Here is a 21,944-nt window from a genome sequence, read left to right as displayed (position 1 = left end):
AGAATACAAAAAAAAAAATATTTTTCACTTATTTTGTTAATCAAGTGACACAAAATGAGATGTGTTAGATTTAAACTGCATTTGGCATTTCTTATTTTAAAGACTTACCTCCTTTTTACAGTTAAAATGCTCTTATAAACACTGAATTTTTAACAGTAAATAAGAGATGAGTCCTTAAGATACCAAATGCAACCTTAGTACTTAGGGAGCATAACTTTTAAGATGCAAAAAATCACGGCAAAAAGCATTGAATCAGGAGATGGAGATGTTTCTGGCAATAGGACTACTTGCAAGCAAAAACTTTATAAATGAAATAAAATCTAATTGAACATTCCATGACATCTCCCTATAGATTTAACATGTAGGTACAAGAGATATTCTCAATCTATAGCTAGATGCTATGGCAGAGTTTTACTTGGAGAGATAAAAGGCTCATGTTCCCGCAGTGTGTGAATGCAGTGGCTCGTTGGAAGCGTTTATTATTGGGCACAGATCCGGTTTCTCTTTAATTGGCATAGAAAATAATTTTTTTTTTGGTATTTGTTGGCATAGAAAATTAAAATCATACCTTTCAATTTTTTTTTCCTAAAACATTAGTATTCAGATTTAATGGTCCTTAGAATTTTAGTATTTATGATCGATCGTCTTGATCGATCATGCACATCCTTAATCATTCCGTCACATATCTTAGAATCCGTCTTTCCCATATTCGTATCTGAACATACTGGGTTATGATTCTAACTTTCAACAGATTCTGAGTTTCATCAAGTTTTTGCCTACGAATCACCAGTTATTAAAAATTTTCTTCAGAGTCTGAACATACAGGTTTTTTGATGGGCAAGGTAAATTTCAAGTTCTCAACATACATTGTATTGCGTGAAAAATATTCAAGTTTACAAGACTATATTCCTTTCACTTTATCTTCTTGGAGACTGACGCAGCCAAACAAAAATCTTGATTGCATGGAGCTGTATATTATTTACAAAAAGAAAAAATAATGTGACACTACTCATTGAAAACCTCACTTCCGCCTTCTGTTTGTCCTTGAATTCTTATTCTTCTTGGTATTGCTTGTGCTTGATGTTGATGGTGATGGTGATGATTGCTGTCGTACAGGCAATAGAGTTCCACCTTTGATATCATCTGAATCTGGCAAGTTAGCAACGGTTTTCTGTGCTTCAATGTAGACACTGAGATCTCTGATCTGTATTTAACCCATATGTGGAGCTAATAATAAGTAAATCACAGCTTTAACTAGCTTAAACACAACCAAATTCATAACTGATTGCAAAAACCTGTTCTTCCAAATCTTTCATCTTCACAGCCATCGACAACATTGTTGACCTTTCCCTGAAACAGAAATAAATAAATAGTCAGCCAGATAATAGTAAATCAAATTAAACTGCATATGGGCAACAGTCCAACCGCACCCATCCTCTTATTAGGGGGTGTTTTTTTTGGTACTTAACGCAATACACTAACTTTTCAATGTAGGTGATAATAGCAGGATTCGAGTCTACGTCTCTGCCACTTAACATTAGGAATGGCAATGGGATGGGTTCGGGGCAGGAATTACATTCCCCATCCCCGACCCCGACCCCCAAATCATCCCCCATCTCTGTCCCCGACCCGTCAGGTAAAGGAATTCTCCTCCATCCCTGACCCCGATGGATTAATTCCCCGTCGAAGACCCAAATCCCCAAGACTGAGGGAAAGATAGAGAGAAAGTTGAGAGAAAGAGGACTGAGAGTCTGAGACTGAGAGAGAGAGAGAGGGGAGGATCGTTGCGAGTTGCGGTCGGTGACGATAGACGTCCAACGGGCAACAACGATAGACAAAGAAAGATTGAAGAACTAGGTTTTAGTTTTCAGTTCTTTCTTCTTTGAGTCTTTCTGTCCTCTGTTGAGTTATAATCGGCGATGATAAACGTCCGATGTCTGACGGGCAATGGCAACGCCAATCGACAACAATAAATGAAGGAAGAATGAAGAGCTAGAGTTTTTACTTTTTTAAAATGAATAGTTTTTGTCTTTTAAGTTTTTATCTCTTACAAATAAATGAATAATATATAATATTATAATATTATAATATATATATATATATATATATATATATATATATATATATAAAAGATTGGGGCTGGGGGAGGGATTGCATTCCCCATCCCTGTCCCCGAACCCAATCAGGGATTTAGGGATGCCCCATCCCCGACCCTGACCCTGCTAAAATACTCCCCATATCCGACCCTATTAGATCAAGGAGCCCGGGTACCCGTCGGGGATGGGGAAAATTGCCACCCCTACCTAACATGCCAACCGAACCACCACTTGGTTATTAGGGGGGGCCAGCATATATGATTTTGTTTTTTAAAACAAAAAAAATACACAACTGCCACATCAGCAAAAATATATTGTTTTTTCTGATGTGAAAGTTGTTTTTTTGCTTTGAAAAGCAAAACCAATCATTTTAACGAGCACCCTTAAGTTGGTTGGCCACTTAGATAGGTGTGGTAGTGATATCACCCCTAAGTTGGATCGCTATAGTTGACTACATACGATATCATCCATCAACAGTGGAGTGTGGATATTTGGGATGTATCATGGCAACTGTGGATGCTGCTTGACAAATAAGTCAGAAAACTGTGACCTCGGAAATTTTGAATCATGGTACATGTGTTTCTATCACTCCAGTTCTGCTGATTGCCTGCTAGCAGGATCCTTTGTTGTATACCCACCAGGAACACACCACCTTCAGTACAGACTGGAGGGTGAACACAATAAATGGCCCGTATTTACATGCTTGAAGGTACATTCCTTCTGGATCCTGATAATAGATACCAGCAGATCCCAATGCTGGATCCCAAAGCAGATAACGGGGTACCAAAAATGTTTGACAGTGTCAAGTTTCAACTTTATTCTTGGTTTTCCCTCCCTCCCAACTCTATTCTTTCTTTCCACCTTGAACATAGCAGTCAAAAACATCCTAGACTTTGGGGGATATCAAGCAAGACCTTTCGTTAGGGAAGAGAAATCAATTGACACTCATTCCAAGGAAACTGACAAAAATAAAAATTCAAATTTCCAGATTTAGATCAAATCTATTCTTCCCTCTAAACATGGTTTTCGAACTGCTGTTGATCCGGACGATCGGACCAGAAACCATCCAGGCAACTGATTCCGTTTTACCCCAAACCCGATCTTTAATAAAAAACCGTTGAATCGATCAACAACCCATTGACACAGGCAGTCAAACCATTGACCCATTCAACGGTTTCTGACCGTTTTTAAATTTTAATTATTATTTTATGTTTTAATTTATTTTGTCAAAAAGGGTCATCCATTCAGACCGGACAGTCAAACCATCAATCCAGAAACTGATGGCCAGAACGGTTCCGATTCCGAGTTATTTTTTAAAGCATTGCTCTAAAGCAAAATAAAAAAATAAAAGTATATATATATATATATATTTATATATATTAAATTTTTTATAAATGATTCATATTACTTCATTAACTGTTCACTGTTCCATTGAAACCCAATTAACAATTAACACTAAATAAAATCTGACTTTACAAAAAAGAGTACAACCCGTATAAAAATCCTAAGACTGTATTCCCCATAATGGCCCGGCCCAACTAATAACACGCTACAGTTTTTTTTATAAATGCTAATATATATAATTAGACGGCCTATGTCAACATGTCTCTCCTTTGAGAGAAGCTATTTATCTATTTTCTTCATTTTTTTGCATTTTTTCTATTTTCTTTTGTTTTAAAAATATAAAAAGTAATCATTATCATTAATACAGTATATTATTAAAGAGAGAGAGAGAAATATTATATTAGAGAGAGAATTAACAGTGTATCAATGTGTGTGTGAGAGAGAGAGAAATATCGTAATTGGAACATTTGGGTATTTTAGGCCCCCCTAGAGAATGGAATTCCCATTCAAGAGTTTTAAAGAGATTCATGACAAAAGTGTTAATAAAATATTAATAAACTATTAAAGAAATATTAGTAAAATAGTAATAAAATAATAGTACTATAATAAAATATTAATAAATAAATACAATAATGTATAAATGTTTTATTTATACAATGTAAAGTAATAATATTATTAATAATATAATAATATTTAAGTAATAATGTTAATATTGATATAATATAATTAAAGTAATAATAGTATAAATTAACGGAATATTAATAAACTAATAAGAAAATAAAACATAATAATATAATAAAGTATTAATAAAATCCAATTCCGGTTCCCAACTAAACCAAATAGGCGTTAGGAATAGGTGATTCTAAGGGGGTTTTCCTTTTTCGGATTTTTAGAGGGGGAAAAGTTGGTCAATGGGATTTTGGTTCCCATTGACCAAGAATCCCATGTTCTTTTTTCAGATTTATGTGGGAACCAGGGAAAGTTTATTTTCTTGGGTATCACTTACCCGGGTAGGTGACACCCATCTCCTAGGTGGGTAAATAACTTTCCCACCTAGGGGGAAAGTTGCCAACACTTGAATGGGACAAAAATGCCCTTTTCAATAATGGATTTTTATGGCTAAAATGGTCATTGCCTTATTTACATGAGAAATAAAAGAACATGGGTAAATGCACTTACTCGGGTAAGTGTTTCCCAGGAAAAACTTACCTAGGTAACTGCATTTACCCGAGTAAGTAACTTTCCGAAAAGCAAACGGGGCCTAATTCCGATTCTAATTCCGATTCCAATCCTGTTTTTCAAACATTATAATAGTTAATAAAAGTTAAGAAATTTGGTTTACTTCAAATGTTAATTAAAAATGTTTCAATTTCACTTAAAATCAAACTTAATAAATACTAATTAAGAAATTTGTTATTTTATGTTTTACTGTTTAACCTCAACCTATTAAAGATTGGATCCAATTTGGATATCCAACTTTCCTTAATGTATTCAAATTTGAATCACCATATGTGAGATCTAACCGGATCTTTGGGTTGGATCAGGTTTGGATATGGCTATCCTTTCTCACTACCATTTATCTATTTGGTTTCTTTAAAATTCTAAATAAAAGCGTTTCAATTTCACTTAAAAATCAAACTTAATGAACATTAACAAAAATAAGAAATTTGTTAGTTTACGTTTTACTAGCAAGGACCCTTGTGATGCACGGAATTTGTCATTGATAATGGAAACTGATAACTATTATAAGGAATGCTATGTTGTTTAAAATAATTAATCTTTATTTTATTAATGCTATGCTTTAATAATTTAGTAATTTCTATTAATTATATTAATAATTTTTAAATAAAAGTAATAATTTATTGCCGATGATTAAATGTTTCAATTTTTTACTTTATTAATAAATTATTGTTCTATTTTATTAGTGATTAAATGTTTTAATCTTTTGTAAATGTTACTTAAATATTTAAAATACTTAAATATAAACAAATATATAAAGTTAAGTTATAGCCATAATTAAATTAATCTAAGCCTGAGCTCAAGGTTTAAGACTTCGGGTTAGGTTTCAAATTATAGTTTTCTAACAATTAACCAATTAATAAGATTTGAATATTAATAGGGATGGCAATGTCCCCCATCCTTTTGGGTACTCAACATCGGGTCAGGGATGGAGATTGCCTTGGCAAGGACAACAATTGATAGTGATACCCAACCGAGGATAGAGACGAAGATGGGAAAGTGAATTCCTCGCCTTGCCCTAACTCTGATTATATATAGTATTATTTATGATATTTTTTTATATCAAAATATATTTAAAACATTTTTATATTTTAAAAAAAAATCCCTTATTTTGAGTAAATATATTTTATGAAAATAATTTTAATTTAAAAATTCCGGGGATTCAGGTTCCCAACAAAGAACCCGTCTCCGCTAGGAATCGGGGATGGAGGGTCATATTTTATCCTTGGTAGGGATCGGGGTCAAGGACGAGGATTTGTTTCAAAGTTGGGATCGAGGATGAGGAGTATGGTCCCCACCCCGTTGCCATAGTTTTATATTAACATAGGCAAGTTTGGCCCTATCCCAAGCCCATACAAATATTATTATGCTTAGGGTATGGCAGGGCTAAGCTACGCAGCCAATAAAATTGTTATACACTATCAAAACCTGGCTTGAGATCTTTTATGCTTTTGGTTCATTATGCTACATAATGGGGGTAGCTCAACCCCCATAGCTCCTTCGGGTTCAATATTAATAATTTTTATATAAAAATAGTTAAAAACCCAAAAATAGTGCATGCATGGGCTGTGCTTAGATTTGATTCAATCTAATTACAAATTTCACATTGCTCTTGGGGGTGCAACTTAAGGGATTGGGTCAGGTTGAGGATCAACCAAAGCCTAACCTAAAGTCTTAAACCTTGAGCTTGGGCTTAGATTAATTTAATTATTAATGAAGTAAAATAAATAAAATAGAATACTAACGGATAATATGAAAAAATAATTATTTATTAAGTAATTTATTATTTTGTTAAACATTATTAATATAATTAATATAAATTACTAAATTATTTTTTGTAACAAATTACTAAAATAAAGATACTAATAAAATTATTAAATTATCAATTTCCATTATTTCACTTTTCCTTAATAAATCCCGTGCATCGCACGGGTCCCCGCTAGTAACATAGTAAGTTCAACACTATATATCAAGTAAACCCAACCACCACCAATTGGGTGAAGTTTACAAGCAACATCAGCAACCCAAGGGTTCTCTAAGTTTGTGTTTGGCATTTGTTACCCGGAACTACCTAAACCAAAACTAATTGCCACTGACTGAGCTCATAAATAACACCAGCAACCCACTCTAGTTCCAGAAAATTTGTATTTGACATTTGTTATCTGGCCCTGCTTGACCAAACAAAGCCTAACCCATGGAAATCCTTCTACTAAGCTCAAGTTCTAGCAAACTACTGCCCTGTTCAGCAATTACTCCAAAATAATGTGACCTTTGTTCTGCTTTGTTTTATTATATTTCCTTCTTTTCTTTTGGAGGATAGACAATTACAGAGTTTTCTTTCCAAAATGATGATGCATGTCCTCCATATGTGGAAATGGAACCCATGTAACAGATGAAGATGTTTTCTTGGTTGACCATGGACTTGAAAAATGAGTGGCTCGAGATAATTATTGGTTACTTTTGTGAACCTGATGTTAATACTTTGTAGTCCAATACAATTAAATTCACTTTTATTATATTAATAAATTGCAATAACCTAAGAGTTTAGTAATTCTTGAATTTTCGCATTTTAGAAGAGATGCATCTTATCCTATAAGGCCATTACCAATGGCTGGTCCCAACAATCAAATGTCATGGGAAAACGCACCGGGTAAAGTCCTAACCTTTGGCTCTGTTTTTTGGCATGTTGTCACCTTTAGACTCAAGCTAACATTCAAAGACTTTCGCCCAAGATTTTATCATTGCATCAAGCAATAGCCCCTGGATGCAGCTCACAAGATTATTTTTGGGTAATTACATGGCCATGAACCTTCTATGTGTTCACAAAAAAGGCTCATATAGGCAGAATTGTTTCTCATGTTTTCAATTGTTTTCCCAATGAAAAGAACATTAATTGTACCATGCATAGAATCCAGAGGTTAAAGGAGAAAACAAAAGAAAATGAAAAAGGAAAGAAAAAAACTATACCTGTCTTCAGTTTCCTCAACTTGTTGTCGTAAGAGTTCTTGATTCTTAAGAAGATTCTCATGCATCTAACATGGAAACAGATAAGAGGAAAGATCAAGTGAGGGCATTTGAAATGCAATGGAGATCTATAGGTACAGGAAAAAGTATATCATCCAACTGAAAAGAACAAATATAGGGAGGAAAGAAGGGAGGCAGAGAGATTACTTCACTAACAGCTTTCTTTTCTTCGACACATTTGTCAAGTTTAAACTGAATATCCTGCAAATTCAAAGTTATAGCCTTTTCCACTGCTTCAGAAATGGCCTTCTCCTTTTTTCCCTTAGCCTCCACAAGTAAAGTTTCGTAATACTGGAAAGTTAAACAACATGGCAATATGTCAACTCTTCCAAGGTGCCTCATGCTTAAGTTATCACTATCACAAAGAAAGAAACCCAAGATACCAGAGTGTACCACAATGACTGTTAAGTGGTATGAGTATCATCCAAGTGCACCTGGCAGAGTGCACAGGATGGTAAGAGGGACAAATGAACAATCAGGCCCCATTCATGTGTTGCTGAAGCCTTTTTTTCTTGGTGATGATGGTTGGGGTTTGGTTAAGAACTAAGAACTTCAGCCAAAATTGAGAAAACTGAATAATTCTAACTTGATGCAATCAATACTCAGGATAATCTACTGCAGTTGTTTACTAGCCTAGTAGATCATCAGGGTAATAATGTCCAATGGAGCACTGGACCCAATGGCATTTTAAACTTCACTTCTTACTGTAAATGCAATAATTGTAACCAGAATTCCATAACTCTACAGTATCTCTTGTATATATAAGAGTTTTGGCATGACCAACTAAATTCAATAGGGAAACACACAAATAGATTAAAAGGATCTAACATGCAATTGTACTTACTTGTCTTTGATTCTCAAGCTGGGTTGCAAGCAAACGATTGTATTCATCAAAGATCTGTTATCAAGTGCATAAATCAATAGCAAATACAAGCATAGCCATGAATTAATAATCATGCACGTCCATTGAGCAACAAGGTCAAAACATCAAACTATTCCAAGGTTATTCATATACCTATCTCAGACATCTCAGAATGTTGAAACAAAATAGGAAAAAAAAATAGACACCTCAGAATGCAAATGATGCATTATAATATGATCCCAGGAGGACCCTCCAAACCACACTTTAGACATCCAATGTCCATTCATCCAAGTCAAACCCAATGAAGTCAAATCAAATAAACTCTGCAACATCGATCATGTAAAGGTTTTGAATCCAAACAAGTGGGATCTACAATACTAAATTAGTAATGATATTTTAAGAGAAATAACGAGTCAACATCTACAATTAGAAAAAGGATTAATTGATGGAATAGATTATTACTGCTTCAACTTTACTATCTTCACTAATTCCAGGATCCTCACTGCATTCATAAGTCCCACAATCACCATCCATTGCTCCTCTACAGCGTGCATTCAATTCTACCAACTTGCTATCAGTTTTTGACTGATTTAGTCGGTGAACATAACTATCGCCTACATAATCCCAAACACGCTGTGTTTCCAAATCAAGAGAATAACAATGCTGTGTATCTTTCCAATGCCTGATAGCATGACCTTCTTTATACCTAAATCAGCAATGCAATTTCAGTTATCAGATAGAAATTGGCAATAGGAAAAATATTCACAGAAAAATAATTAACCACGTAACCAATAGAAAAACATATGTTATATCAGTTTAGAGCCACATGGATGATCCTAAAGAAGTAAGAGAACTGCAAAGTATAATCTACCTTCCACATCCTACAAAACCACAGATCACACAAATCCAGAGGTTCCCTGATGTTCCACAAATAGAGCAAGTTGGTTTCTCAGCCTGCTGCTGACAAAATCGACAAACCTAAAAGAAGCATGATTAATAAATCATTGCTGCCAAACTACTGCTAATGTGGCTAGGAGAAATACAATCATTACAACACAAATTAGGTTTGGATACTTCCCATAAAGACCTGATAGAGTGCCAAAAACAATCCTATAGCTATTATAGTACACTACAAGATGCATCCTTGCATTCTCAAGATGGACATCACAGCATCAAATTGTTTCTGAGTGTTAGAATACACAAATCAGGGGTATTTTGGTCCTTTGGGTTTATCTATTTGAGAGTGAAAGGTCTATTTTATTTAAGTTTAAGTTATGTGTCCCATCACTTATGAGGGACAATATGGTCTTTCTTGTAACTATGTTATTGGAGATAAATACAAGTGGGCCGGCTAGAGGTGGACTGATTTTTTTTCCTAATCTGGTCGAACCCTTCTTCTCCTCCTTCTTCTTCTCTTCTTCTTCTCTACTTTAACCTAGAATCGAATAGGGATTTTACATGGTATCAGAGCAATAAAATCTAGTTCTCTTTTCCCTTTTTTTCTTCTTTCCTCACTATTTGTCTTCTTCCTGGGTTCGCCACCAACCATTTCAGCTTTCTTCGATTTTCTAGCCTGAGTGGAAGCTCGACAAGAGGCCAAAAAGGAGTAGTCGTTTTGTGGTTTTGGAGGTGAGTATGCCTCCAGTTACTGTGGTGGTGGTCGTTGAGGTTGTGTACTAGATGCCCTCTATTCTGTGATACGAAGAGGGCTGTTTGTGGACAGGTATGAACAGTTATATTTTTTCTGCCCAAATAGTGGACTGTAAATGCTGTGTTTTGGTTCAAAATATTTTTTTTGTGGAGGTTTGAAGTGACTAGTATGCATATCAGCCTTGTTCTCCTCTGTTTTTACCTCATATGTATGCTGAAAGTAGGGTTTTTCGACTGCTGAAGTTCACGACAGCAGTGGTGTGGTGGTGGTTGTACTGTGTTGAATGGTGTGTGGATGCTTCTGAATAGTTGAAAGTGAAAGAGACTATACTGTGATAACCAAGCTGCTGTTCACATCTCTTCCAACCCAGTCTTCCATGAGAGAACCAAGCATATTGAGGTCGATTGTCACTTTGTGAGAAAGAAAGTGATAAGTGGAGTGATAACCACATCTCATGTGAGCTCAGTAAATCAGTGGGCAGATCTCTTTACAAAGGGATTGTCTCGGGGCAGAGTAGATTATATTTGTGACAAGCTGGGACTATATGACATATACTCTCCAGCTTGAGGGGGAGTGTTAGAACACACAAATCAGGGGTATTTTGGTCATTTGGGTTTATCTATTTGAGAGTGAAAGGTCTATTTTATTTAAGTTTAAGTTATGTGTCCCATCACTTATGAGGGACAATATGGTCTTTCTTGTAACTATGTTATTAGAGATAAATACAAGTGGTCGGCTGGAGGTGGACTGATTTTTTTCCTAATCTGGCCAAACCCTTCTTCTCCTCCTTCTTCTTCTTCTCTTCTTTAACCTAGAATCGAATAGGGATTTTACAATGAGCAAAGCAAAAGAAAAAACCAGGGAGTTGTTTAGTTCCATTGTCATTTATTAAATAAATGTTTTGTACAACACCTTCCTTGAAAATGAGAAAAGGTGTTGAAAAACTCTTTTTTACCATTTTCTGACAGCTAGGCTCCATTAGAGACCATTAGGCACCACATAAGGTGAATAGTGAAAAAATGCCTAAGCGTAGGGGGAACATCAAAAAGGTGTTTCCCCCAACAGATATCTTTCACACAACCCAAAAAAGACATTTATTTGATAAACGGTTTAACTAAACAACACTTCAAACTCCATTGGGGAAAATGCCCATGGGGCACTGAGTTGGCACCGTTTTTCAGATAAACAAAAATGGAATCAAACACCATCTAGTACATGTTAATCCCTATTTTTGACAGTTACCATTTCATTAGGGATAAAACAGATCAGAGAACAAAAATTTTTAAATGAAAATAAAAGAAAGCTTTTATCAGTGGTAAGTTTCCAAATTCTTAGCATAAAAATTTCTATGAACAGCTTAAAAAAACAATATCTATGAACTACTAACAAGAAGGTAACCAAGAAATGGTATGATCACAATAAATTCTTTATCTAGATCAGTTAAATCTCCCTTTCAGGTTGTAGGATTACTGGATTTTGAAGTGTACTTACAAACTCTATCTAGAGTCTTTAGACTGTTCAGATCTCCATGTTGTATTCCAAAAATAAAAATATCTTAAAATCAGATAATCATTTACTTATTATCATTACACTTTTATTTTAATATTTATTACTTTTTTGGGTGATGGAGGATAGGAAGTTCAACAGAAAGATGCACTGTTAAATTATATAACAAAACCAACAATTAATGATATGCAAAATAAAAAAAATAAAAAAAAAGAAGAAGAAAAAGAAAAATTAGGCTACATCACACGTGGATGTAAATTATTGAATGCGTTGTGAACAATTATGCTTGAAATTATCGCAAGATCCTAAAACATTACTAGATTCCTTTATTTTTTTTAGTATCATTACTAGATTCCTTTACACAATTGGATTTCTGCGGCCACAAACATAAGAAATCACAAACAAGTACAAGAAATTGAAAAGATTAAAAAACAAGAACAAGATAAACTCTACTTACTGGACAAGATGAGTGAGTCCATCTCGAAATGCATGCACATTGGAAAGAATGATCGCAAAGTGTCGTTAGAATCCCACTGGTATCTTGGTCCAATCTTTCTGAAAATTTGAGAAGTGCATGTTAATCAAGAAAGAGGTTCCATACTTCCATTCTCACAAAACAAAAATGGATCAGTAGAGAACGCAAGAAACTCACCGAGGCAGACAGGGCAAGTAGGTAACTCCGTAAATCCCACCGGCGGCATTCCAGCAATCTCTGCTAATTCCGTATATTCCACAGAAATCGTAAAGAGGATATGGCATACCTCAGCCTGCAACTCAACAAACAACATAAAGCCTCAAGGGATAAACTCAATAACTAAATGCTACCAATTCGTAAAAAGAAAGCAAGAACACTGACCTCCATAGATGAGAAGCGTCGTCCGTTGAGATTGCTGTAGAAGTTGTCAGCACTCTTCTGATCAACAAGCTTAATCAAGACGCTGTACCGGTCCTCAATCCCATCATTTCTGACAAATAAATCAATATTAAAAGAGAAGGTCGAGTTGCTGAACGCCTTCAATTCAATGTTGATGCTGAACAGCCAAGAGAAAAGATTGTACACCTCTACCTGATGAGAAGCATCTCCACGACGCTATCGATGTAAGAACCGCAAAAGCGGATAAAATCATCAGAAGACAAGTGATTTGGAACCGCAACAACGAAAAGCTCAGTGGTGCTTTGAATGTCAAGGTTTGGTGGGACGGAAGTCGAATGGCGGGAAACACTGCGAAAAAGGTGGATGATGCCTCGGCGTTCTTGAATGTTAGGGTTTGGGTTTGCGGAGGCAGAGTCGATGGGAGCACCGCTTTGTTCGCCGGCGAATTCAGTGAGCGGGTGGTTGGTATCCACAGAATGAATTTGGAGGCTGAACATAACGACCGGTGGACTGTAATCGTCGGAAATGGTATCAGTCTATCGGGGTCCAAGATTTTGACTACTACTATCTTTCACAAAGAAATGAAATGATAAATTCATCCGAATTCCCAAGCTTATATAGAATTCATGAGTCATGACGGGGGTCCGGGCAGGGCCTGGATCATAGCCATTTGGCCCATTTCCATAGGTGATAAGCCCAGCCCATGATCACCCTTACTTAAATTAAGTTCTAAGCTTTGTCCTTGGCCTCTTGATCAAGTCAATAATAATGATATTTTGGTTTAAAGTATAGTAAACAGAGAGAGAGGGGGTATTATGGTAGAGAATCACCTAAAAAGTGATGGGGGAGTCTCGCCTTCTAGCACTTTATGCCCCATTTGTCTTTTGGTAAAAAAGGGTGGGTAAGTTGGTTATTGAATTAGTCAATTAATCCCGTTCATTTTTCATCATTAGTGGATTTCATAGAAAATTTACTAACACAAGATGGAACAATATTATCCTTCTAATAATGATTGTTTATAGGTAAAATGGCCATTGTTTAACATTATTTGAGAAACAAAAGAACGCTGATAAATAAACTTACCCGGATAATAAGTGAAAATTTACATAGATAAGTGCATTTATCTAGGTAAATGGTTTCCCGAAAAAAGGAGGGCCTTAATTTTAGGGGTATCAATTGAACCAGATTTAGTCCAATCCAATCCAGTCCAATATGAATCCATTATAGATAGACCAGGTCCAATCCAATGAATACTTTGAACCATTTTGGACCAGTCTAATTCGATGTTTGAACCATCCAATATGTTCAAATTGGTTTTAATTTATAATGGTTCTAACCCAAATCCAGATCATTGACACCTATATTCTTATCTTCTATCAATGGACCAAATATTGATCCAATTTGACCCAATCCAATATAAATTCATTATGGATGGACCAGGTCCAATCAATACCTTGGACCATTAAGTATGGATTTGTTCAATTCAATGTTTTATTGGTCTGTCCAATCCATCAAATTGATTTTGATTTGGAAGGGTCTAACCCAAAACCAGTCCATTAACACCCATACTTAATTTATATGGTAAGTGTGCTCTCAAATGTAATGAAGAAGAGCAATGAAATCATCTCATTCAGTTGATTTTAGATTTTTAGATGACTCAAGTATGATTTAATTTTGGCTTTTGGGTCAAAAGCTCAAAGCAACTCCTCAAAGAATTGGGGTCCAATGGAATCATTATCTAAGACTTTCTCCTGGCAAGTGGCACCTACATGATACATGAATCCTATTTCGCAATCCTTTTTATGTCTATTGTTAAATCATAGGCATAGGGACCAGTTTATGAAAAGGATTTTTACTGTTCAGTCCACCCCCAGAAATCTTAGTTCTACCGTACATGTGGGGTGAATTCTGACCATAGATCGATGCCAAATTTACGGGCAGGATGCGGTTTATGGGGGGGGCTATTAGTAGATTAAGAGGGGGCTGTAATTTCATATTTCTAAGGTGGAGTGCAGTCTACTTATTCTTTTATAAAACCCTTGCCAGCTTATTGACACTATGGGCGGGTTAAAGTGAGTTCACATCTGCGCCCCACAATATCCCACAGTACATCCCGCCTTGTATTGGAAACATCTCCCGATGATGACATCATCGATTCTGGTGCTATCATCAAAAAATATTTTCAATACACGGTGGAGATGTGCTGTGGGACGTTGTGGGGCGCAAATTTGGACTCGGTTAAAGTATGGTTAACCACTTTTGGGAAACACCCAGCCTGAGCACGAAAAGACCAGGGCAAAATTGAATCTTATTTTTTAAAAGGCTAGGAAGCTTGCAGTTGGGGACCATTGCTTGGTGTAATGAGGTCCACTCTGGTTTAGTGATAGGGTACCGTGGCTGCAGCCTTCATCCAAGTTGGAGGGTCCAAGGACTAGGGGTTTGGTTGTGTAGCCCATCGCCCCCCCCCCCCTCCCTATGAGGCTATGATAAGGGTATAGTTTAAGCTTGGTTCTAAGTCTGGGACAGGGTTGAGCCCATCCTGGTTTTGAGCCTGTCTTTTTATATATAAAATATTGCATACATATAATATTTTATATTAAATGGCATAAGTTTGCATACATATTATAAATGTGGTATTATAATCTTTTTGTATAAAATATATAATATAATACATATGTATACATTATTATAAAACATACATATTTATGCAGGTCTGGGTTGGGCCTGAACAAAAACCTAAGCTCAAGCATGGATTTTCAGGGCTGGGCTTGTACAGGCCAAGCTGAAATGATCACCCCTATGCTATGTCCAAGTTGGACCAGGTATGGACCCAGGCTATAACTTTTATCATAGCTTCATAGGTGCTAAGCCCTGCCTAGGGCTGGCCCATGATCACCCTTAAGGGCTTTTTTCTTTTTTCTTTTTTCTTTTTTCCTTTGTTTTTTAAGCCTACCCTTGAGGGCAATGATGTTATTATAAATAACCTTTGGAGAGTAATTGAGTAGACAGTAAATAGTTCAATATGGATGCCGCCACACTTTCAAATAAAATTGTTTTACTAGGGCTGCAACTTGGGCCGGGTTAGCCCAAATCCTTTCGATAATAATTGAGTGGACAGTAAGTAGTTAAATATGGATGCCGCCACACATTCAAATAAAATTGTTTTATTAGGGCTGCAACTTGGGTCGGGTTAGACCAAATCCAACACTAACCTTAAAAATCAAGTTGATGATTGGGTTAGGGTTAGGGTCTGTTCGTTTGCTCTGACGTTTGACTTCTGAAAGTGCAATAATTATATTAAGAGGTATATTGGTATTGGTAGGGGTGAGATTCGGTTTATTCTCGACTGGCTAAGCCTAGTAAAATTCTCTAAGTGCCAAAATTTGACAATAGCAACCAGGAAATATGGATTATGATCAACTAGCAACAAGGAAATAGCAGTACATAAATGGTATACAGCAGATGGCCCAGAATTACTAGCTAGCCAAGTCAAAACAAACACCTTATCATGATGATTCTGAACAGAATATAAATAGAACAAATCATAATCTAGCAAAACAAACACCTTTAATCTTCAATGGCAGTCACGGAACATGGTCTTAATAACCAACAACCACACATTTCTCAAAGTAGCCCACATAAGCCAATAGAACCAGTGAAACAAAGAAGAAAGCATGTTCCACACAAACCCTATTGTTTTGCTTTTCTTCTTTTTTCTGCCCACTTCTCTAATCATAATCCAACTGGAATAAAACAAGAGAACCCACAGAGTTCCAACTTGGGAACATTCCACCATCAACTCCTTACAAGATTTCATGTCTTTAATAAGAAATGACAGATAAAGGTTAGCATGAAGCCAAATTCCCTAGATGTTTTATATGTTATGTATCTGCATTAGTTGTTTTGTAAAGTCTTTCCAATAAGAGGATCCCAATCAGATCTCTGAAAGGCATATCCTCCTCCATTTCAATTTTAAACGAAGAATCATTTTTCTCTTTGCAATATTTATTGCTCTTTGAGTGAGACCCATCTTCTATGATGCCAAGTCACTATCAACTCTCACTTTAATTTGTGAGATTCCAATCTGAAGATCAGGATTGGATAGTAATCTTTTCACCTAACCACCTTATTCTCTACCACATTTTTCCTTCTCTATTTTCTGCTTTCTGTTTTGGGTGATAGTACCATCAATCTAGGAAATTTTAGTATAGTTGAACTTCCTCTTTTGGATTACCCTACATCAAAGCCTCTTACACTTACCAATTACTGCTCTAAAGCCAACACTAGTCCATATCATATGGTTATCAATGGGCCGGGAAAATGTTGTATCAACTAAAGAAAATGGGAATCAGGGAATGGAATGCATAAAATAAAGAAAAGGAAAAAACATATGTAACCATATCATAAATGTTGTATAAGAAAACAGAATAACTACAACATTGTAATAGAATGGCAGGAGGTATCTTTTCTGTTGCAGACTTGTTCAATCCACCAAAAAAGGTGGCAGTGGATACCACCATTTGAAAACAGAATTCCTAGTTCCAATAGCCAACCTTTTTTGTTGAATCTAAAACAGTTAGATCAGCTCTTAAACATCCAAATTTTCTAGCAGCAATGAAAGAAAAGTTAGAGATTTTAAATGATTAATCTACTTAGACATGGTTCCTTGTACTTTCTGGCATGAATACTGTTGGTAGTGTATGTATGCCAAAATGAAATTGAAAGCAGTGTTTTAAAAGGCGTGGGAGGCATACGCCTGGAGGCGCGCCTCCCAGGCGAGGCACTCCCAAAACGCCCTGAGGCGTATGCCAGAGGCGCTGACACCTCTGAGGCGTACACCTCAGGTGCAAGAGGCGTACGCCTCTTGCGCTTTTTTCATGAGGCATGCTAGAGGCGTACGCCTCATGCACATATGATATCAAAAGACAAAAAAAAAAAGAAAAAAGAAAAAAAAAGGCAAGGAAAGGAAAGGAAAAGAAAGGGAAGGGAAAGAAAAAGAAAGAGAAGAAAAAAAAAAAGAGAAAAGGAAAGAAAAGGAAAGGAAAGAGAAGGGAACAAAAGATAAGGGAAAGAAAGTGGTTTGCCCCCTGCCCCTTCGGCTGGGGGCGAAGCCCCCCCAGACCTCCCCGCCCCCTTCTCGATGCAGCCCAATTTGTTTTTTTTTGAGTTAGGGGGTCTTGCTCCGCTTCGACAAGACCCCCCCTTTCAACTAATGTTATGCAACTTTATTCTTCTTAATATAAAATATTTTTATTAAAAATAAAGAAAAAATGAGATCCCCCCTTTCTCTTCATCCTCCTCCTAACCCCCGTCCTCTTAAGGAGGCTTACGCCTCCTTGTGTTCGGGAGGCTTACGCCTCTTGCGTTCTGAACTACGCCTCACGCCTCTAGGTAGTGGAACGCCTCGGGTCACACCTCCGCGTTTTAAAACATTGATTGAAAGTATGAGTCATTAGAGGACCTTAAAGCATGTATTTTTGCTAATTGGTTTAACCAAGTGCAAGATGTCGACTGCTAAAAAACTTTCAACCCTGCTTTATGCACAAATGATATAACTAGTTCTGACAATTGCTTTCACTCTCAAATGGGAAATCTAACAATTTAGACATAAAAAAGATGCACATCTTCATAGGTTTCTCAAGGAGCTAGTGTACATGTGGTAAGAAAAAACACCAGGCTTTCAAGATGCAAAATATTGCATTATGTTTGCAAATGCCAAACATATATAAAAACTCCAAATCTTGGTTTCACAGATTTTCTACTCATTTGTTATATGTAAACTAGTTAGACTTCTTTTGTAATTTACATGATGTTGTTCATTTTACTCTATCCCCTAAATGTACCATTCTTCTATAACTCTGTGTAAATGGCATTGTATTAACTAGAAGTAACTCCACTTCCAAGAATTTTGCATGGTATTGGCATAGAATTTGCAAAAAAAAAAAAACTGCAGGACAAAATACAGAGTTAGACTATCATTTTGTACAAGAAAAAAATGTGGGAGTTGGATATCTTGTTACTCATTATGTCCCTCAAGGCAACTTAATCACATCCATAGTGAAAGGGGAATTTTTTATTTATTTATTTGAGGGGGGGGGGGTATTTCTGGGTTGGGGGGGGGGGGGGCAGCCCATTCCCTGCTCCATCTCAGGTGATATACAAGATCAATTCGATGCACGACAAGGTTAGACTACAATTCCTCTCCATATCACTCATCAACTTGAGGACGAATTGATGATATGAAGAAGATTTCAACCAGTGTGAACAGATGATGGGTCTAGGAGACATGAGCCAGTAATATGTCAATAGGGTATGCAATTAGTGTTTGAAAGAAATCAGGTACAGGAGAAATCTTGCAGCAGTATTTGAAAATGAAAATCAGGTACAGGAGAAATCTTACTTTCACTTTCAGAGATACATTGAAGGGGATCTAAATACGATGATGGTCAGGATCTTTTAACAAGAGAAAAACTAAATAAAAGAACAAAATAACACTATATCAATATCTGATCAGTAAATCGGATGGAGAAATGAAAAGGTTCGTTGTTCTCTCACCAGCTTAAACACAGACTTCAACGCAGACTTAAACGCTGACGCTCGGACTCCTTAAGGCTGTTGGTGACAGAGCACGGTGTAACTGGTTGCATGTCGGTGACAGAAATAGTAAGTTTTTTCAACAGGAACCGTAAAAATAGTATTTATTGGCTCAAAGATTCAGATGGCATTTGGTCTTCTGATCCCTTGACGATTAAAACTGCTATTCGAGATTATTTTCTTGATCTTTTTGCCTCTTCAGATCCAGTGTGCAGGCATTCCTGATCAAGAATTTGCTCCTTGTGATGTTACCCTATACAATAATAATTTCCTGTGCTGTTCTTACAACTGAAGAAGAGGCGGCTCTATTTGTAGTAGGACCGATCGACCAAAGCCCCTGGGCCGGATGGTACCTCGACCAAAGACCCTCAGGATATTAATTCCATTAATGGGACTAACATAGTTCTCAGACTAAAAAAACACGGTGCTGAGTTTGTGAAGGATTTCAGACCTATTGGACTTTAGGAATGGCAATGAGTAGGGTATCCCTCCAAATTGCCCAACCCATTTCCCTATCCCTGATTTTAAACCCGTTCCAAATCCTTTTAATTTTTCTTTTCAATTTTTCAAATTCATCCCGTTTTAAATCCATTCCACCCGTTAAATTGCTTGACCAAATGTTTTCTACTAAAAAGCTATGCTTTTAGTGTGACTTGAACCCAAATCAATTAATGCACAAAATTTCTTTTGTTATTTAATGAAATAAAATAGATTTTATTAACTTTTGTATTCATCAAATCAATCAATCTATATATATGATTAATAATTTCAATTAAAAATTAAAAAAATATTTAAAATTAGAATTTTATAATTAAATGAAATAAATAATTTATCAAATCCAAATTTACATCAAATGATGGTTTTAATCCCAAGAAATTTATACAAATATAATATTAATAATAGGATAATTATCTCAGTATTTAAAATTTATAAATGTGTGCATGATATATAATATAATAGGTTCATATTTATGCATCCCAGGTATTGGGTATCGGATACCCTAAAGTCAAAACTTAAATCCGTCCCAAACCCTATAGGATTTTGATAAACGGATCCTATTAGGGCCAAAACGGGTTGGATACCCAAAAAATCCTATGAAATTGACATCCCTAAGAGTACTCACTAATGTTACTTATAAAATAGTAACAAAAATTTTCACTTCAAGATAAAAGAATTTACTTCCTCGGTTGATTTCACCAATGCAAACAACATTTACTCCAGGCCGACAAATTCTTGACAATTGGATTATTGCATCTGAAATTTTGGAAACCATTTACAAAAAAAAGAGGACGATATGGTGCATTTGTTTTGAAAATCGATCTTTCTAAGGCGTAAGACCGTATGGAATGGTGATGAGAGGTTTTTCACCCAATTTTTGTCAGTTAATTTATCATTGCATGACCATTGGTTTTTACTCTTTTTCGGGGTATGCTTTAATTTGGAGAAGTGACTTGAAGATCTTTTTGGTAGATAAAGCATCTTCCCCTATATGGCCATCATTGTATGGCCACTACTTTAATTTGATTCAAATGGTTGAATTGCTTAGTCACCACTTGGATAAAGAATGGTTTTGATTTTGAGTATATTTTAAGATATAGGATTATATTGCTAAAAGTTTTGGACATAGATCTAATTAATAGCATTTATTAGTAAAAAATAACTTAAATATGTGATTTAATAAGAGAATGAGAGTTAATACCTTAAAAATATGACTTAATGATAGGGGATTAAATGAGGTGAAAAAGTAATAACTTAAATTAAGTTTACAACCCTCATAATTAGATATTGACAAAATACACAAATATGGGCATTTTAGTCAATAAAAAATCACATTTTCATTTGTACTTTTAATACTTGTAGGTATCTTGGTGTGAGAATGATGAAGGGGGGTGGGAAATATTTGGGTTATTATTTTAGATCCATCAAGATGAAAACAAGTTGGATAGAGGTTGGTTATTGATAAATTGAAGGCTTGTTTGTAGAATTGGAAGTCACAATATCTCTCACATAGTGATAAAAGCACAGTGGATGCGAGTTGGGCTGACATAGGTTAAGGTCAATCATAGCCTAACCCTAACCCAACCCGAAATTTAATTAAAGGTGGGGTTAGGCCCAACCTGGCCTCTCTCTCATTTAGGATGCAAACAGAACATATCGGATTTGAATCAGGGTATATTTGAATTTGATACGACACTATTCATGTTGAATCCAATCCGATTAGACCTGATAGGATTCAATTTGAATTCAAATCCTAACGGTAAGTTGGATCTTCGGATTTGATCTGATTCGACTTATTTTCTTTAAAAATTAATAAATTATTAAAAGAAAAATAAAATATACTAATTTAAATAAAGTAAAAGCCAAAAATACAAGTATTTTTTAATTATTTGCATCATATATATACATGTTTTTTTATAAAAAATAAATAATATAACAAATGTATAAAAATATATTTACAAAATAAATAAATAACATATATATGTATTATATATATTTATATTTAGAAATATATAATATATATCGGGATTAGATAGGGGGTGATCCAAATCCAATCCGATTTCTGATCGGATCATATTATCTAATCCGAAGATCGAAACAAGGGTGATATGAAGTTGACCAAATAGGATCGGATTGGATCATGATCCGATCCATTTGCACCCATCTCTCTCACGATAAAATATCATAACATGTCTCAAATTCTCTTAATTGTTGACTAATAGGCTAAACTAAAAACTTTTATGACGAAATACTAAT

The 21,944-nt window shown here is 35.6% G+C and overlaps 1 protein-coding gene across 3 annotated transcripts; it reads right to left on the bottom strand.

The window, feature by feature from the left end:
- Positions 1-847: 847 nt before the first annotated feature.
- On the bottom strand, positions 848-19,691 carry BRIZ1 (zinc finger (ubiquitin-hydrolase) domain-containing protein). Of its 3 annotated transcripts, XM_010243245.3 has the most exons (13): positions 19,152-19,472; positions 18,997-19,067; positions 12,789-13,106; positions 12,579-12,687; positions 12,375-12,489; positions 12,180-12,277; positions 9,437-9,543; positions 9,028-9,271; positions 8,548-8,601; positions 7,851-7,994; positions 7,647-7,711; positions 1,296-1,350; positions 848-1,204 (listed from the first exon to the last, which is right to left on the bottom strand). In XM_010243245.3, exons 3-13 carry the CDS (start codon positions 13,091-13,093, stop codon positions 1,022-1,024), a joined length of 1,479 nt encoding a protein of 492 aa, XP_010241547.1. In that variant the 5' UTR covers positions 13,094-13,106; positions 18,997-19,067; positions 19,152-19,472; the 3' UTR covers positions 848-1,021. The 3 variants fall into 3 exon arrangements, with proteins under 3 accessions (XP_010241547.1, XP_010241548.1, XP_088754206.1); XM_010243246.3 differs by lacking the exon at positions 18,997-19,067 and having other exon boundaries at positions 19,152-19,691; XM_088898080.1 differs by lacking the exon at positions 19,152-19,472 and having other exon boundaries at positions 18,997-19,085.
- Between the last annotated feature and the right edge of the window lie 2,253 nt (positions 19,692-21,944).

This window comes from Nelumbo nucifera, chromosome 2, assembly GCF_055504915.1.
Source record: "Nelumbo nucifera cultivar China Antique chromosome 2, China Antique-T2T, whole genome shotgun sequence".
Lineage (NCBI taxonomy): Eukaryota > Viridiplantae > Streptophyta > Magnoliopsida > Proteales > Nelumbonaceae > Nelumbo > Nelumbo nucifera.
This window is presented reverse-complemented; position numbering and strand designations above follow the sequence as displayed.